Consider the following 19,296-nt stretch of genomic DNA (forward strand, 5'->3'; position numbering starts at 1 on the left):
GAGCCATTTCGGTGTTCTGACATCATCAAACATAATGGACGGGATTCTCCCAGCAAAAAACAAAGTACAACATATGGGAAAATGTCTGAGCACTCTTATCAGGGCAAATCTCCGACACTCTGTGCATTGCAGAGTGCTTCAGCGTGATTCACTCTGGAAAGCAGGGAACAAGGCCTTTTCCTGCCTGAAAGACTGTATTGAGTGAATCAGTACACACGGAGATTGGCAAATACGCAGTGGTCGCCCCCCCACCAATCATTGGCCAGTCCACAAACCCCTACCCCCCCCCCCACCAATCATTGGCCAGTCCACAAACCGCACCCCCCCCCCAATCATTGGCCAGTCCACAACCCCCCCGCCGATCGCTGGCCTTGCAGACACCACGACCCACCGATCACTGGCCTACCTGACCTCCCTGGGCCAGCCACACATACCCCCTCCCCACCCACCTCTCCAACACAATGGCCAGCCCCAATCACCCTCCTCAGTCCCTCTCCCAGTGATTTCACTGGCAGAGTGGCAGTGGGTTCCCCCCTCAGGGCCCATCCCCTTTGCATTGCCTGGTGTTTGGTGGGCAGTGCCAGGCTGGTACTGCCCAAGGGGCACTCTCCTTACTCCTGACCTCCAAGAGGGACCTCAATGGCCTCTGTTCCCTCTAGCGGGGTCAGGGTGCTTGTTCTCCATTAGTGGGGAGCAATTGTAAACCACAGAACCACTCCTAGCGGGTGGAGTGGGGGGAGAATGCTAGAGGCGCCATAGAATACTTCCTCAGGCCTGCTAATCAGATTGAAATCCTAATTTCAATATGATAATCAGCTCCATGCCAATTCGCTCCCCCGCTGGTGTCTCCCAGCCTGCTGCCTTGCTCAAGCTGACAGTACAGTACAGTTGGCCAGGAGAATCCTGGCCAATTATATCACCAGAAACCTCCTGAATGAAAAGTATATATTTGTATTAAAATCCAATTCCCCCATTTTTAGCTCATCAGTAACTCAATCTCTCATTTTCAGAATGCCCTCCCCTGGGTCTTGAGTCTCATGAAATTCTTGATGAACAAATAATAGCATCCTCCTTTCTACGACATGGACTGGGCCCTCATCGTATTCGACTTAACATGCAGGTAAGGGGACTCAGATTTCTTGCACACAACCACTTCAACACACAATCATAATTCCTTTCTTTTGTTGTATTTCTAAATTTTCTTCCAAAGACTAACAGCACAGCAAAACACACAAGAAACAAGATGACATTGTAACTGCAGCAAAGCAGCATGCATTCTGAGGCTTGAGAGTGGCGAATCTCCAAAGGTTCAACCTTTCAGACATATCCACCTATGAGTCCAGCAAACCCAATAAAATTGACATTATGCAAACCAATGGAGCAACAGACAGAAGTACAGAGCGAGGATAATGTTCACCAAAGCCACCAGTCCAACCTTTCTTCAACTCCCAGCATTTAAACAACATCCTCAATGCTGCTCTGAAGACTTTTACAGTATAGTCGGACAGAGAGCATTCCTAGGGACCTTAAAAACAAAGATAAACAACTTCCAAAAGTGGAAAATACCATACCTGTCCAATCAGTGCAAGCTTATCAATCATTTCAGCTTCTCTGCCATTTGACCATTCATACCTTCCATTCTCTCTATGGGCTTCCATTCAGATCTCTTCGCCTTTCCCCTTATTTTTGTGGCTATGACTCATCTTTCATCTCCCATTTCTATGTCTTTTAGCTTTGACAAAGGGTCATCTGGACCTGAAATGTCAGCTCTTTTCTCTCCTTACAGATGCTGCCAGAACTGCTGAGATTTTGCAGCACTTTCTCTTTTGGTTACATATGCCATAATGTTTTTGAACAATCATACATTCCATCCTAAAGTCAGTTGGACCAAATATTGGGTGGGGCATATGTATTACTGATGATTATCGATAATGCTGCCTGTTTTGCATTCTTACCAATATATAATTTCATCTCCAATTATTGTAAAATAACAAAAGCATGTGTGAAATTGTCAATCATGGGGACTTCAAAGGCTAAGTGCCAACTCCCACCTGGAAGACGAAGTAGAAGAACAAAGCTCCTGAACCTGAGATCCTACCAATTTCACACATGCTGATGTTATTTTACAATAATTACACCAAGAAATATTCAGCCATGTGTGCATTGCAGGCTTCCACAAACAGAAATGTAATGAGGAAATTATCTGTTTTAATGATGTTGATTGAAGGATAAACATTGGCCAAACATCAGGGATAAACCCCCACCCACCACATTCTTCTTTGACATTGTGCCAGGGATCTTTTACATTTGCAGAGAAAGGGATCTCACAGTTTAAAGTTCATTTGAAAGACAGTACTTGTGGCTGTGCAGCACTGTCAGTATCAACCTGAATTTTTATGCTCAAGTCTCATGAGTGGGATTTGAACTCACAATATTCTGACTGCTCACCCTTTGGCCACATTTGCCACAAATTTACTCCTTTCAATGTCATTCTTTAACGTTCAATAATATGATGTTGTGTTTCACTTATAAGATCAATTTATTCTCAGTTTGGAACATTAGCTGTAGCGCAGTGCAGAAATCATAAATTCTAGATAGAAAGTAGTTTACATACAAGGACTGGAATTTTATTTTTGCTTTCTGAGCACTGATGATGTAATCATTATCACATCTCCCACCAATTGCTGATATATCTTCTTGATGTCGGGCAGCACTTTGGCACAGTGGTTAGCACTGTTGCCTCACAACGCCAGAGACCCAGGTTTGATTCCTGGCTTGGATCACTGTCTGTGTGGAATTTGCACGTTCTCTCCCTGACTGCGTGGATTTCTTCCTGATGCTCCAGCTTCCTTCCAAAGTCCAGAAGATGTGCTGGTTAGGTGAACTGGCCATGCTAAATTCTCCTTTAGTATACCCGAACAAGCAGGGATTGTCACAGTAACTTTATTGCAGTGTTAAGGTAAGCTAACCCGCAACACTAATAAATAAACTTAAACTTAGAAAAGCATTTTAACTTTCTGGCACAGTTTTCACCCGAAGCATTCTTTCCAGCAGTCAAGCTGATATCAACAGTAAATTATCTCTGAAAAACTTTAGGAAGACTGTTAAACTGATTTGAGAGTAGAATTGATGGACAGGGTGAAAACCAGGGGACAACCTGCTCAGAAGCTGAGCTAATGGCTTATTTTGATCTGTGCAGCATGAAACAATCCAACATGGCTTTATTCGCTTGCAACTAAATATTAAGTTTTTTACAGCAGCAGACTGAATGGGCCGAATTTTGACTTGTAAGGTTAAGTGCATTTGGGAACAGATACGGATTAAAAGCCTGGAAATTTACAGCACATCAGGTAGACTACTCCAACACCCATTACCTTTCCTATTTAACTGCAGTGCATTAGGCGACCTGTGAACAACTTTGGGAGAGGTGGGTTATCAATTTCACTGTGTCAATTGCTTAATTACAGTAATAGGAACAGAGGCTGGAGTAACTGTGAGTCCATGGGATTCCTGGCATTTGCTAATAAAAGAAAAGCACAAACATAGGAGCACTTTAGGGGGCTGAAGATATGGGCAGGGAAATGTGCCAAAAAGTACTGATATTTCAGCTAGTTATTGCCTGACCACACAGTATTTGTACTGTGGTTATTTTAAAAACTTCAAAGTTACTTTCACAACTTTGAAGGTTTGTACATCTTATCTGCACTTTGGAGGTCTGGTCTGTCTGATCTTCACAGGTACTGCTCATGTTGTTTACTTTGAATCTCAGACAAGGACCAAGGTGACCAGCAGTGCAACTTCACCACAAGGAGGACCAACAGAGGGACCAGTGGCAGCAGGAATAGGAGCAGCAATGGCCTATTCGTGGACTTGCTGCCTCAAAAGTTGAAAAATCATATTTTCAAAGGAAGAGGGCCAGAAACTGTAATAGGACAACACACATTTGGGTTCATTACAGCCAGAGACCCTAAAATTAAAAGAATTGAGGTTGAATAGAGAAGAGCCAGTTCATCCATTCTCTAGTGGTCGTAACACAATCTACATACTATTACAAACATTTGCAATGTATTTTTGTCTTGTTCGTCAAGTCTCATATTTTCTGTTCCCTTTCTTTATCAATTTCTTTGTTTTCCTTTGATGAAATGTAAAATCCTCACAATCCTCAATGAAATTGCTTCTGACGTTTCCTAGGCAGGTGCTGAGGATGAGGACGAAGAGGATTATTATGATGGGGCCTGGTGCGCTCAGACAGAGGACCAGTCACAGTGGATTGAAGTGGATGCCAGAAAACTAATTGAATTCAGTGGAGTAATCACCCAGGGACGGGATTCATTGCTACAGTATGTTGAAAAATCACCCCTCCTGTTTTCGAATGGCTAGGTTTATTGCCTCATTGTCTGTCCTTCAGATCTAATGATGTTGCATTTTTATACTGGTGGCACAAAATGTGCAATAAAATTACAAAAGTATTGGCAAGAAAATTGCCAATGGAGAGTCATGCTGATAACCTCAATTGTAAGGGATTGTTAATCTGAAAATTCAAGGTAGTTTCCGTACCTTTAGAAAGTACTGGTGTGAAAGAAATAAGCAGTAATTATAAAGGTATTTGGCATTATCTTTTATGAAAAGTTGACCAATTGCCAAGAAAAGGAAAAACGCAATGGAAAATAATGAGTGTGTTTAGTTTTGAGTGGAAACAAAAATGCTGGAAAATCTCAGCAGGTCTGACAGCATCTGTGGGGAGAGAATAGAGCCAATGTTTCGCGTCCAGAGGACCCTTCATCAGTTTTGAGCAAAGTTTGGAAGCATGTATCTTGAGGACAATAGAAAGAATAAAGGAAAAGAACAAGACTTTTATGATCCATGACCTTAAAAGTTTTGATCTAACCCTTTGTTGTCAGTATGGTTTTAGGCACAGCCATTCTACAAGTGACTTTCTTATTTGTACTACTTTGCTCCAATAGTTTGGCAGTAGCCGGGTTTGAACATTTTACATTTTAAACAAATCACCATTACAAGAGCTTTTGCTTGAGCTCCATTTGTAGCTATCCAGTTTCCATCAAATCACATACTCAAGACTGTTGATTGTTTTATCCTCTGTTTGTTCCTTCAGCACTGTCCTTCTTACTTCCCTGTTAAAATCACTCATTCATCATCCAATCGTATCCAACCCTGTGTTTATTTCATTTTTAATTAGTTTCTGTTGTGGGAAATTCTCTTCGGTGGCCTGATTAATTTAAATCTTTTCATTAAACATTCATTTCACAAAGGCAAAAAGAAAGTTTATTCAGTTCAATGAAATTTTTCTATTAAACTAATTTTTAATTAAAACATTGAAATATTAGAATCTACGAGGATTATTAGTTCTTTGAGGATGTGTCTCGGGCGGTGGATAGAGGAGAGCTGGTGGATGTGGTCTTTCTTGATTTTCAGAAGGCGTTTGATAAGGTGCCTCACAAGAGGTTATTACAGAAGGTGAGGGGGCATGGAGTTGGGGGTAGGGTGTTAGCGTGGATAGAGGATAGGCTGTCAAATAGGAGGCAGAGAGTGGGGGTCAATGGGTGCTATTCGGATTGGCGGTTGGTGACTCGTAGAGTGCCCCAGGGGTCGGTGCTGGGGCCTCAGCTATTTACCATTTATATAGATGATCTGGAGGAGGGAACCGAGTGTATGGTGTCAAAATTTGCTGATGACACCAAGATTAGTGGAACGGCAAATTGCGCGGAGGGTGTGGAGAGTCTGCAGAAGGATCTAGATAGGCTGGGCGAATGGGCCAGGAACTGGCAAATGGAATTTAATGTTGGCAAATGTGAGGTTGTCCACTTTGGTCGGAATAATGGTAGGAAGGACTATTACTTACATGGCGAAAAACTGCAGCAGGCGACGGTGCAGAGGGACCTCGGGGTCCTTGTGCATGAGTCGCAAAAACCCAGCCTGCAGGTACAGCAGGTGGTCAGGAAGGTGAATGGGATGCTGGCCTTCATAGCGAGGGGGATTGAATATAAAAGTAGGGAGGTCTTGCTGCAGCTGTATGGGGCACTGGTGAGGCCGCAGCTGGAGTACTGTGTGCTGTTTTGGTCGCCGCACTTACGCAAGGATATTTTGGCCTTGGAGGGAGTGCAGAGGAGGTTTACTAGGCTGATACCGGAATTGAGGAGGTTGAACTATGAGGAGAGGCTGAATAAACTAGGCTTGTACTCGTTAGAGTTTAGAAGAATGAGGGGAGATCTCATTGAGACGTATAAGATGATGAATGGGATGGATAGGATAGAGGTGGAGAGGCTCTTCCCGCTCAGAAAGGACAGCAGGATTAGAGGGCACAGCCTCAAGATAAAGGGGGGGGGGGGCGGTTTAGAACGGAATTGAGGAGGAACTTCTTTACTCAAAGGGTGGTGAATCTCTGGAATTCTCTGCCCGTTGAAGTGGTGGAGGCTGCCTCGCTAAATATATTTAAGACATGGGTTGATGGGTTTTTGATAGGCAAGGGGATTAAGGGTTATGGGGAGAGGGCGGGAATGTGGAACTGAGACACAACAGATCAGCCATGATCTTATTGAATGGCGGGGCAGGCTCGTGGGGCTAGATGGCCTACTCCTGCTCCTATTTCTTATGTTCTTAAGTTTTCTTATGAATCAAAAACATTACAAATTAACAATATTCAGACAAACGTACAATTCAGACAAGACAAATCTCATTTTGCCAAAGTGGGAGATCAATGGTTCCATCTACACAGTTAATGCACTAGCAGGCTTTCACTAAAGATCTCTGATTCCATGCCAAAAAGTATAGGTATATTTTTTTCATCAGATTAATCAGCACTTAATTAGCAGCAATTTTATTCATTCACTGATCTGTCAATCTACTGATTACATGTCTTTCAATCAATAATTCTCTGAAACCTTCAAATATTTGTCATTCATCAGTCTGTTTTATGGCTGTCCTGTCCCAAAAAACTAGCTTTTTATGATTTAGCATTTTCTCTAAACAATTTAAACTGGTTCTATTGAAATAATTCAACTTATTTTCCCCATTTTAGATATGCATTGGTAATTTACTTTGTTGCATGATTTGTGCCCGACTTGTGCTGATATCTTTCTTATAGACATTAAGCTATTACTTCCATATTTTGTATTATTCTCAAACCACATATAAAAACACTAGCTGCTAATTATCCTCATGTTGGGTATTTAGAATGAATCAGAATTCTCAACTTGTCTCCAAAACTTCTTCTTTCATCAGGGCATCAAAGTTCCAATTTCTTTATTTTTCTTTCCTCACAGTGTTCAGACTTTCAAAACTTGGCATGAACCAATCATTCAATGAGTTTGTCTTCCTTTGAACCTCGATTATTCCTTGACCTTTTTGACCTTGTTATTCATTCTGACTTCCTAAGTTAAGAAACATATGCTTCACCTTTTGTTGTCAGTTGTGTGTTCTTCAAGAATACCTATCAAATCATACCAGAACTAAATTCATGCCATCATTCATTAGAAAGAATTTGAAATCCAGTCTTTCGAACTAACAGCCAAATCTTTTTATTGACAGCAATGACTGGGTAAATTCGTTCTATGTGCAGTTCAGCAATGACAGCCGTACGTGGATGACATACACAGATGGATATTATGATTGGGTATGTGTCTCAAAAACATTTGGATGTAACTGAAAATGGATCTGAGATATATATAACTAGGTTCTGACTAGGTACATAATATGACCGGGTACATAATCACATACTGATTGATGAATGACCAATGTGATTAGGTCTGTTTCAAGCACACTGAATGGGTATCATACACCAATGAAAAGCAGTAACTGGATAGACACAGTGCATGGCTATCACCTGCTGACGATTTTATGAGCTGTGCATCAGACAAGTTGACAGCCATGACTGTCCTGAAAGATAGTTTAGGTTAAGTATCACAGGGAGGGCGGGGGGGAGAATTCTCCCCCAAAAAATTCTAAGTGTCAAATTCATGCAAAAACTGGAGTGTATCACACTGTTTTTCTCCAGTCGGAGTTCAGAGAAGTATCTCCCACATTCTGTGCACTGCTGAGTGCATCAGCATTAAGTACTTAAAATATATTCCCACCCGAGAAGCTGGCAGCATAACACTGAGTGGGCCACTGCCATGCACAAATCTGTCATGATCAGTGAATGCACAGTGGCCCCTGTAGGCCTCCCAACTGCTGGCCAGCCCACGACCTTGCCATGGGCCAATTGCTGGCCCCCCCCCCACCAAGGATGCCCAGGCCCAGCCCCAGCATCCCACCCCTTGCAGCCCCAGTCTCCTGTTCAACAAATCCTCTGTCAAGCCAAAGTGCAAAGTGGCAGTGGGAGCCCCCATCCCCACTGATTCCCCCCAATCCCAACACCCCTTCAAGCCCCGCTCCCATGGCACTGCCCCAACTTCGATGCCAAGGTGTACTCTGGACATTGGCACTTTGCCACTTGGCACTGCCAGGCGCCAGGAGCTGGTAGTGCCAAGAAGCCAATGCCGAGGGGACACCCCACCCCCCCCAACACCGCCCAACCCTCTAGGGGGCCCGATTGCCACTTCACCACCCCCCACCCCAGCTTTACTGCAGCAGGGTCAGGCCGCCAGCTCCCTCAAAGTGGGGAGCTCTTAGAAACACTGCTTGAGTGAAATACTTTTGGTGTGGAGAGGTGGGCATAGGCCAGTGGGCCCAGAGACTTCAGTCCAGAGCCTGCTAATTACATTTAAATGCATTTTTGAATGTCTAATGCAGCTCCGCACCTATTTCTGGCGCAGAATTGACGGCGCCAGAAATCCAGCGCTCGGGGATGTGTTTGGGGCCTGAAACCCTGCGCAGATTGCACTAACTGGCCCCGCTGAAATCTCCCAGCCCTCTGTGCTAAAAAATTCGCAAAGTGGGATGGAAGAATCACCCCCCCCCCCACCCCCCCCCCCCGCCTATCTAAATAAGGGCTATGATTACGTGTGTGCCATTTAAGATGACAGGTATAACTCAACTATCACACAAGGTAACTGTTAAGACTGACTCGCTAACATGTGGTTTGTTCATTGATGAAGTTTACATCCAGATATTTTTCCCATCAGTGTTATATACATCACAATAAAGTACGAGAGTTCACGTAGCTTTAAATAATACATAAAACAAGTTTGTAGGGCTCTCCAAAGATTCTGCTGAATGTGGAAAATGGCACAAGGGGGTTAAGAAAATTCCAGATTCAATCTCCAATCTGGGCTGAATTAAATGATCTCAGTCAGGGCAAGAAATTGAAAACAGACAACATCAGTTTTGTCACTCCTGCAAAGTCACAAACCACATAACCTCACAAATAAAAAATAGCCCTGGTACCTAACCCCAGAACGAACAGGAGTTTCTGACTGGAATAATCTGTGCCTGAATACATCTGTCAAGGCACCTGAGCAACTATGTGTTCATGGGTTCTTACCAGATCTAAGACCAGAATGCTGACATATCCTGAGGGACACAGTAATTAGTCTGACAACACCAGGTTTAAATCCAACCAATTTATTTGATAGTAAACTTGCAAGCTTTCGGGGTTTGCCCCTTCATCAGGCGAATGGAGAGTTTTGGCCTCAGACAGAGCATCTAACAGCACAGACAGTTTACAGATTACTGATTAGAATGCAAATTTTTATACCTAACCTGCTATTCAAGTCTTAAAATGGCCAACAATGTGAGTAGAAGGAGCATTAAGCCCAGGTTAAAGAGATGTGTTTTGTCTCCAGGCAGTACACTAAGTGAGGTTTAGCAAACCCAGGCAAGTCATGGGGGTTACAGATAGTGCGACATGAACTCAAGATCCCTGTTGAGACTGTCCTCGTATGCGGAACTTGGCTATCAGTCTCTGCTCAGCGACTCTGCACTGTCGTGTGTCGTGAAGGCCGTCTTGGAGAACGCTTATCCGAAGGTCAGAGGCCGAATGCCTGTGACCACTGAAGTGTTCGCCAACAGGGAGGGAACAGTCTTGCCTGGTGATTGTCAAGCGATGTTCATTCATCCGTTGTCATAGAGTCTGCACGGTCTCCCCAATGTACCAGGCTTCGGGACATCCTTTCCTGCAGCATATTACGTAGACAACGTTGGCCAAGTTGCAAGAGTATGTACCGTGTACCTGGTGGATGGTATTCTCACGTGTGATGATGTCATCCATGTTGATGATCCGGCATGTCTTGCAGAGGTTGCTGTGGCAGGGTTGTGTGGTGTTGTGTGCACAGTTCTCCTGAAGGCTGGGTAGTTTGCTGCAAACAATGGTCTGTTTGAGGTTGTGCGGTTGTCTAAAGGCAAGAAGTGGGGGTGTGGGGATGGCCCTGGTGAGTCTTCTCCGGAGTCTTCAACATATCATTGATGAAGATGAACATCTTGCCAGGGCTATCCCCACACCCCCACTTCTTGCCTTCAGACAACCGCACAACCTCAAACAGACCATTGTTCACAGCAAACTACCCAGCCTTCAGGAGAACAGTGACCACAACACCACACAACCCTGCCACAGCAACCTCTGCAAGACATGTCAGACCATCGACATGGACGACATCATCACACGTGAGAATACCATCCACCAGGTACACGGTACATACTCTTGCAACTCAGCCAACGTTGTCTACCTAATACGCTACAGGAAAGGATGTCCCGAAGCATGGTACATTGGGGAGACCGTGCAGACGCTACGACAACGGATGAATGAACATCACTCGACAATCACCAGGCAAGACTTCCTGTTGGCGAACACTTCAGTGGTCACGGGCATTCAGCCTCTGACCTTCGGGTAAGCGTTCTCCAAGACGGCCTTCACGACACACGACAGCGCAGAGTCGCTGAGCAGAGACTGATAGCCAAGTTCCGCACACATGAGGACTGTCTCAACAGGGATCTTGGGTTCATTTCGCACTATCTGTAACCCCCATGACTTGCCTGGGTTTGCTAAACCTCACTTACTGTATTGTCTGGAGACAATACACATCTCTTTAGCCTGGGCTTAATGCACCTTCCACTCACATTGTTGGCCACTTTAAGACTTGAATAGCAGGTTAGGTGTAAAGATTCGCATTCTAATCAGTAATCTGTAAACTATGTGTGCTGTTATATCCTCTGTCTGAGGCCAGAACTCTCCATTTGCCTGACGAAGGGGCAAACCCCGAAAGCTTGCGAGTTAACTATCAAATAAATCGGTTGGACTTTCGCCGGCATCTCCACATCATATCCTGAGGGATCCAGGGATTTGTAGAAGCGATATTTCCTCACAGCATGATCAATAAAAAGACTATTGAGAATACAATGCCTCTGGCTGTTAATAGGTAGTTTACTGATACTTTCCCATTTCTGTAGCTATTTTATGGGAACGTGGATACTGACACACCAGTTCTGAATGAATTCCCAGAAACAGTTGTGGCTCGCTACATCCGAATTAATCCACAAACTTGGAATGGAAGCCTGTGCATGCGAATGGAGATACTCGGCTGTCCAGTGTCAGGTAATAACTTCCTCTGATGCAAACAGCAAAAACATGACCCAAAAATAATGTCATATCTGCCTTTCAGCATTTAGATACTAGTGATGCACGTATGTGTTTCTTTACAGTGTGCCATACTGCACGTGAGCATCTACTGTGTGTACTATGCACAATACACAAGTTTACTCTGTGCTGTAAAATACAGAATGATAAATGTGTCAATGTTTATCTCTAAATGGTCAAAGTTACCTACATACTTCAGTACCAGCACTTGTTAATAATAAAGTCAACTGGAACCCTATTATAATACTCAGACCAATTGCTTTTCAATTAACATTTTGTCCTTCAAACAACCCAGTGACCGTAGTACCAATTTGGATCCTCAAAATTATTTCATATTCACTTCCATCAAAAGCTAGATAAGCACACGAGAGAGAAAAGTACAGATGGGCATGTGTTTAGAAGGAATGGGAGGTGACTCGAGTGGAGCATAAAACAGCATAGCCAGATGGGCCAAATGGCTTGGTTCTATGCTTCAAACTGAATGTTGATGTCTCTCAATAACCTTTTGGAGAAAGCATTCCATGTGGAAACACTTCTTGTAATATCCCCCTTGTTACTTCCAAGAGTACTTCTCATCTATCCACTTCGGCAATTTGCCCACCAACACAATGATTCACATTTTGGCCTCAGTATCTTGCGTAACTTGGTAAACAGTGTATATTAGTCAACTGTTTACAACTATCATATAAAACTTGGCACCATAAATTTGCAATGCCTCTCTCACAGCCTCCAATCAATATGAACCCAATGAACTGACTCCAGAAGAAGGTCTTGACTTCAGGCATCACAACTATAAGGACATGCGGCAGGTAAGGCTAGACCAATGTAGATCACATTTTGGCATGCAAAGTCATATTCCAGTTCATTGGGCACAAAAGTTCATTTGCAGCAGTGAAATTTGGTTCTCAAGAAAGATATTTAAAACACAAATGCTAATTCACATTTTTATGCATTGTACTTAGAACATAGAACATTACAGCGCAGTACAGGCCCTTTGGCCCTTGATGTTGCGCTGACCAGTGGAACCAATCTAATGACTTTCTAATCTAAAGTATTCCAGTGTTATCCATATGGCTATCCACTGACCATTTGAACACCCTTGAAGTTGGCGAGTCCACAACTGCTGCAGGCAGGGCATTCCACACCCTTCCTACCCTCTGAGTAAAGAACCTACCTCTGACATCCGTCCCTTAATTACCACCCCTCAATTTAAAGCTATGTCCCCTCGTGTTAGCCATCACCATCCGAGGAAAAAGGCTCTCACTATCCACCCTATCTAACCCTCTGATCATGTTGTATGCCTCAACCAGGTCACCTCTCAACCTTCTCTCCAACGAAAACAACCTGAAGTCCCTCAGCCTTTCCTCATAAGACCTTCCCACCATACCAGGCAACATCCTGGTAAACCTCCTCTGCACCCTTTCCAATGCCTCCACATCCTTCTTAAAATGCGGCGACCAGAGCTGTACGCAATACTCCAAGTGCAGCCGCACCAGAGTTTTGTACAGTTGCAACATGACCTCACGGCTCCGAAGTTCAATCCCTCTACGAATAAAAGCTAACACACCGTACGCCTTCTTAACAGCCTTATCAACCTGGGTGCCGACTTCCTGGGATCTATGCACATGTACACCGAGATCTCTCTGCTCATCGACACTCCCAAGAGTCCTTCCATTAGCCCTATGTTCTGTACTCCTGTTACTCTAACTTATTTGTCCACTTTTTAAATTGTTTTTTGTCCTGAATTTCCTCCTGTTATCTGGACTCCTTGATTTGGTATTGCCAGCAAATGTTAACAATAATCTCTCAGTGTCAATGTCTGAATACTTGACTGTCGCAGGTAAATGGTATTGGACAGTATGTAGGCTCCATTATACAAAAACATAATTGCTTACTGTACGCACATGACAAGCAATACCAATGATTATAAGAATACTATGTTAATTAACTTTTTTAAAAAAAGTCATGATTGTAGTACAATTCATATAAATCAGCGGTCTCCAAAATCCAATCCGTACGTGGTCCACTGAGGGCTGGATGTGGCCCGCCGGCCATAGTCTGGAGACCCCTGATATAGATAAAGATGTATTTGTTTTTGTTTGAGGGGAACATTTATAAAATTCAGCTTGATTCTACAGATAGTGTGTCTTGAATGAATGCAGTTCAGATGCTGCAAGAGGACAATTATTCATTTTAGCTATTAGATTAGAGCTATTGGATTTTTGTTTATAGATGGAGATTCCCCTGGGAGTTTTGATTGGGTAGATTGAAAGTGTCGTGAGTTATCCAGTAGGTGCTGGTGTGATGATGGGAGGAGCTAGGTCTGCAGCAGAGAGGAAGGAACTTTTGCAGTTTGGAGTTGCAGGTCAGAGGCATGTACAGGCTGTTCCCTCAGAAGTCACTGTCTCCCCACAAGATCAATTTCTGAAAGCTTCCAGACTGTTAACACAATTTATAGCAAGTACATTTGAGTTTGCTAACTGTATTTTTTAAAATTCGTTTTGATCTATGTATGAATAGGGCTTATTTGGAACTTGAAAAGTCATAAGTGAGGAAGTTGCTTCTTTTCCTTTTTAAATATTGTTCAACTGATGATAGTTGTTTCATTTGTTCGAGTTATATTTAAACTGTGTTATGAAATAAAGTTTGTTTTTAGACAAAAGATCCCTGATCTGTCAGTGGAATAGAAACTTAGAAACTCGAAACAGGCATAGGCCATTAGGCCCTTCAAGGAGCCTGTTCTGCTCATGGCTGATCATTGAGCTCAATGTCTTGTTCCCCTCCCTTCTCCCAAGATCCACTGATCCCTTTAGCCCCAAGAGCTTCTTGAAATCAGACAACGTTTTGGCCTCAACTACTTCCTGTGGTAGTGAATTCCACACATTCACTGCTTTCTGGGTGAAAAATTTGTCCTCACCTCAGTTCTAAAAGGTTTATCTCTTATCCTCAAACTATGACCCCTCGTTCTGGATTCTCCCACCATCGGGAACATTCTTTCTGAATCTCTCCTGCCTAGCCCTGTTAGAATTTTATAAGAGATCCCTTTCACTCTTCTAAGCGCCAGTGACATTAATCCTAACTGATTTAGTCTCTCCTCATGACAGATTTGCCATCCCAGGGATCAGCCTGGTAAACTTCCACTGTACCCCTTCTACAGCAAGGGCATCCTTCTTCAGATAAGGACTGCACACAATAGTCAAGGTGTGACCTCACCAATGCCCTATACAACTGCAGCAAAACATTGCTCTTCTCAAATCCTCTCGCTATGAAGGCCAACATACCATTTGCCTTTTTTACTACCTGCTGTACCTGCGTGCTTACTTTCAGTGACTGATGCACAAAGGCATTAAGGTGTCACTGAGAATACACCTCTCTCGATTTACCCTCATTCAAGTAATAATTTGTTTTCCTGTTATCGCTACCATAGGTTTAAGGTGAGAGGGGAGAGATACAAAAGTGTCCAGAGGGGCAATTTTTTCATAGAGAGGGTGGTGAGTGTCTGGAACAAGCTACCAGAGGCAGGTACAATTTTGTCTTTAAAAAGCAATTAGACAGTTACGTGGGTATAGAGGGATAAGGGGCAAATGTGGGCAATTAGAATTAGCATAGGGATTTTAAAAAAAAGGATGGCAAGGACAAGTTGGGCCGAAGGGCATGTTCTTCTATGACTCAAATGGGGAACTTCAAATTTATTCACAGTTTACTGCATTTGCCATGCATATGCCCACACACACAGTGTCCAAATCATGCTGAAGCATCTCTGCATCCTTCTCATAGCTCACCCTCCCATCCAACTTTTCATCATCTGCAAATTTGGAACGAACATGTTCAGTTCCCTCTTCAAAATCATGAATATATAATGTGATCAGTTAGGGTCCTGGCACAAATCCCTGTGGAACTTCACTCGTCACTGACTGCCAATCAGAAAATAAACAGCTGGTCTGCTAACCAGCTTTCTATCCATCTCAAGACATTACCTACAATCCCATGTGCTTAATCATCATATTGTAGATGAAACTGTCACGAAAAGAACTATCCTTTCCTCACATTTATGCGAAAAGGGAAAGAATTGTTGGGGTTCCGTGAGGGTTCCTAAGATAACTTGGAATCCTGGTCCTAAGAAGAGCACAATAAATGTTTGCATAATGTTGAAAATTAAGGTTGCAACTACAAGGTGGATTGTGATGGTCAAGTAGCCTTAAGGTCCAAGATGAGCGACTGGGACCAAGGAAATTTACATATGCAATGGAGCAGCATCCTGATAAAACGTTATATAATTATCTTCTGACTATTCCTCCATAGTTTTCCACAGTCAAATGACATTTGATAGCGTGTTATCTTCTCCCAAAGGTTTTTCCTATTGGTTCTTTACTCAGGTAGTCAGGCTCAGTACAAATTAATTTGATGCAAAGTGTGCGATATTACAAACTTTTGTCCCAGTCTCTAACTTTCACACCAGTCTGTCTTGTTCTTTTTAACTCTCTCTTTAGCTGATGAAGGTTGTGAATGAGCAGTGTCCAAATATTACCAGGATTTATAACATTGGAAAAAGTTCACAAGGATTGAAGATCTATGCTATGGAGTTGTCAGATAACCCAGGAGAGCATGAACCTGGTAATATTCCTCAGTGTATCTCTATTATACTCTTCCAAAGCATGGTATTAAATTTTGACTTCTGCATGTTACTGCAAAGGTTTAAGGACAATTTAATCAGTGCTGGTGTCCACTTCTGCCCACAGCTAACTGTGGCGAATGTTGCAGTTAGTTATTTTCATTGCCATGGCTAAAGTCAGCTCCCAGGCTGACAAGTGAAGATTTTTAAGCCCTTGCTCAAATGCTGAACCCAATTTTAAAAGAAACTTCTAACATCTATTTACATCTTCTTCGAAAGTTTCCTAACATTCACCATTAATCTCTCACTCCATGGGCTGAATTTTCTGGCTCCTCCTGTCGGCGGGATTTTCCAATCCCACTGAAGTCAATGGACTTTTGAACAGTCCATCCCCATCGCGATAGAACGGTAAAGTTCCACCTCATATTTGCTCTCCCAGACTCTGGACGTGACAACTCATTGATTCGATCTGAATACTTGGTCTTGATAGCTCAGCATCTTAACTTTCTATTTCTGGTTTTGAACATTCATCAGTAGGCGACATTACCAGCAAGTCTCTCACCTGCTGGAGGAAAATCAGATCTTAGTTCTGTTCATCCTCAGGGAATTAATGATCATTTCTTGGGTGCCTCATCAAGGTTATTGTTTTTTGAAATCACATTCACTCATACTACATTTTGTTGTGAGTTATCTTTTATTCCAAAATTATATTACCACTTTAGTGCGCACCAGCTGCTCACGATAAACTTTCCTCACAAGTGAAAGATCTTTACTATTGTTTCATTTCTTAGAAAAAAAATGTCAGTGCCATGACTTTTTCATTATACTGATGTTGTTCTTGTTCCCTCGGGTTCCAAGCAATTTGTCCTCATGAACATGTGAAATGTGTTAACAGTGGGGAGGAGTAATTCAGACTTGATTGTGGCAAACATCATACTAAAAATGCCTCAAACAATTGACTATTCAGTACATATATTAAGAGTAGCCATCTGAGAAGATTGATTCTGCTGGAACCGCAGTCCTGCGTAAATCATCACAAACCAGAGGAATAAAAAGAAATTCATCAACATGATTCTGATTTTGTTTTGGCTGCAATCATTTCCTCCGAGATTGGTTACTATTTTAATGCTATTCTCACGCTCACAACTAATTATGATAAATTGATGTTTTGCAGGGGAGCCTGAATTTCATTACACTGCTGGGATGCATGGGAACGAAGTTTTAGGCCGTGAATTACTATTGCTACTAATGCAATTCCTGTGTAAGGAATACACCTATGGAAACCCCCGGATCACCCGTATAATCGATAGTACAAGAATACACCTTGTACCCTCTCTCAATCCAGATGGTTACGAACTGGCTTATGAAATAGTGAGCACCTGATTGGAAATACAGTCCAAGAGTCTTTAATGAGTCGACGGGGCGTGAAATGTAGAGTAGGAAAATGTACTACTGACTGATTAAATGCACATTGTGCAACATCTTCATAAATGTTTCCATGGGCAGTGAACAGTCACCTTGTTGGAAATGACTGTCAATATGATAATATGCTAGCTTCATCTTTCATGCATTGGGCATACACTTAGCAAAATGAAAATGAGATTGGCGAAATTGACATTTTGCCTGTTTGCAATGAATTATGTTATCACAGCTTTGGGTTTAGCACATGTGGAAATTCCTTGTCGCAAGTGTAGCTTCTGAAAGGGTTGTTGTGATATTTTCATTAAAGTTAACATCAATTAGTTGTAATATTAATAAGTATCCGAAACCAAATAGAAACATGGAATGAGGTGCAAAACTGAGAGTTGTTGGTGTCAAAGAATGGAAGAGACCACAAGAAAGAAAATAATCAGAATATTTCAATTCTACCACAGGGATCAGAACTAAGCAGCTGGGCACTTGGGTACTGGACAGAAGAAGGATATGACCTCAGTGACAATTTTCCTGACCTGACATCAATGATTTGGAGTGCAAAAGACCAAAGAAGAGGTACTCCAAGAGGGCCCAATCACCATATTCCTATACCAGAGGAATACCAATCAGAAGAAAGCTCAGTGAGTAAGCGGTTGTAACATGCCAACTGTATAACTTGACAACTTCGATGAAAAAGTTTGCAGGAAAATGTTTGCCTAAAATGCCTTTTGGTGGGCTCAGAAAGCAATAGTATGACCTGGATGAGCTTGAGCAATGAAAGTAGACTCTGATACTAAAACAAAGTACTACAGATGCCATGAATCTGTTTAAATAAACAGAAAATGTCATCTACTGGAAGAGAAACAAAACTCATGTTTAATTTTATGTCACTTGGTTTCCTTTAAGTGCCCTATTTCATCCTCCCAGTTGCTGTCTCCTTCTCATCTGGTCTGATGGCACCACAGAGTTGTCCATACCAGTGTTTTTGATATGCCTTCCTTTCTCCTCAATCAAGGATTCTCTACAATATATGTGTCCTATTTCCTGTTCTTGTGGCCTCACTTTTGTCCTCCCACCCAAAACTATCAAGATTTTTGTTCCACAAGATTTGTCCTCACCCATCTCAACATCCAACATCCTCAGCTTCTTACACTACTTCCAATGTGATGGCACCACGAACATTTTCTCCTATCCTCTTTCAGCATTCAGACTCAACATGAAGTTCAACAATTTCAGGTGATAATCACTACTTCCATTTCTTCGAACAGTAGGTCTGTTATTACTATTTACAGCGCAGAAAATTCAGTTTTTGCTTTTGGACAGTTTTGTACTAGTCCCAAAACCACCTGCTTGCGTTTTCTACGACCATCCCTTTTGAAAATGCAAGGAGAGAGGATTCTGAGCCAGTGCCTCATCCAAACCTCAAATCATCATCAGTATCTTGTCCTCTGCAGCACCTTCCCAGGTGCAGATCTGCCTTTGCAGTGATCTAGTGAAACCTCGCATATGATGATCATTTGTTTATATGAAGATCCTTTTTCTTGATGAATCACTCCTGTCTTCCACCATGTTACATGTTTCTCCTTCTGTTTCCCTGTCCTCCCCCGCTTTACTCGCCTAAAATCTCATACATGTCCAATCTTTTGTCATCCTTGTGAAAAATCATCTCTCCCTCTTCACCTAGATGCAACTTGCCCCGCTGAGTATTTCCAGCATTTACTGTTTGAGAAAATCTCAGTGAATG

The 19,296-nt window shown here is 42.6% G+C and overlaps 1 protein-coding gene across 1 annotated transcript in view; it reads left to right on the forward strand.

Moving 5' to 3' along the window:
• Positions 1 to 19,296, forward strand: part of LOC145361167 (inactive carboxypeptidase-like protein X2) — a 67,472-nt gene that overhangs the window by 35,329 nt on the left and 12,847 nt on the right. The window contains exons 9-16 of the mRNA XM_080216786.1: positions 1,011 to 1,120; positions 4,192 to 4,340; positions 7,546 to 7,630; positions 11,341 to 11,485; positions 12,254 to 12,336; positions 16,018 to 16,141; positions 17,314 to 17,510; positions 18,014 to 18,193. Coding sequence (XP_080072912.1) covers positions 1,011 to 1,120; positions 4,192 to 4,340; positions 7,546 to 7,630; positions 11,341 to 11,485; positions 12,254 to 12,336; positions 16,018 to 16,141; positions 17,314 to 17,510; positions 18,014 to 18,193 — 1,073 coding nt within the window. The remainder of the gene's footprint in view (positions 1 to 1,010; positions 1,121 to 4,191; positions 4,341 to 7,545; positions 7,631 to 11,340; positions 11,486 to 12,253; positions 12,337 to 16,017; positions 16,142 to 17,313; positions 17,511 to 18,013; positions 18,194 to 19,296) is intronic.

The sequence above is a fragment of the Carcharhinus amblyrhynchos genome, chromosome 34 (assembly GCF_965287045.1).
Source record: "Carcharhinus amblyrhynchos chromosome 34, sCarAmb.v2.hapA, whole genome shotgun sequence".
NCBI classification, from domain to species: Eukaryota; Metazoa; Chordata; class Chondrichthyes; order Carcharhiniformes; family Carcharhinidae; genus Carcharhinus; species Carcharhinus amblyrhynchos.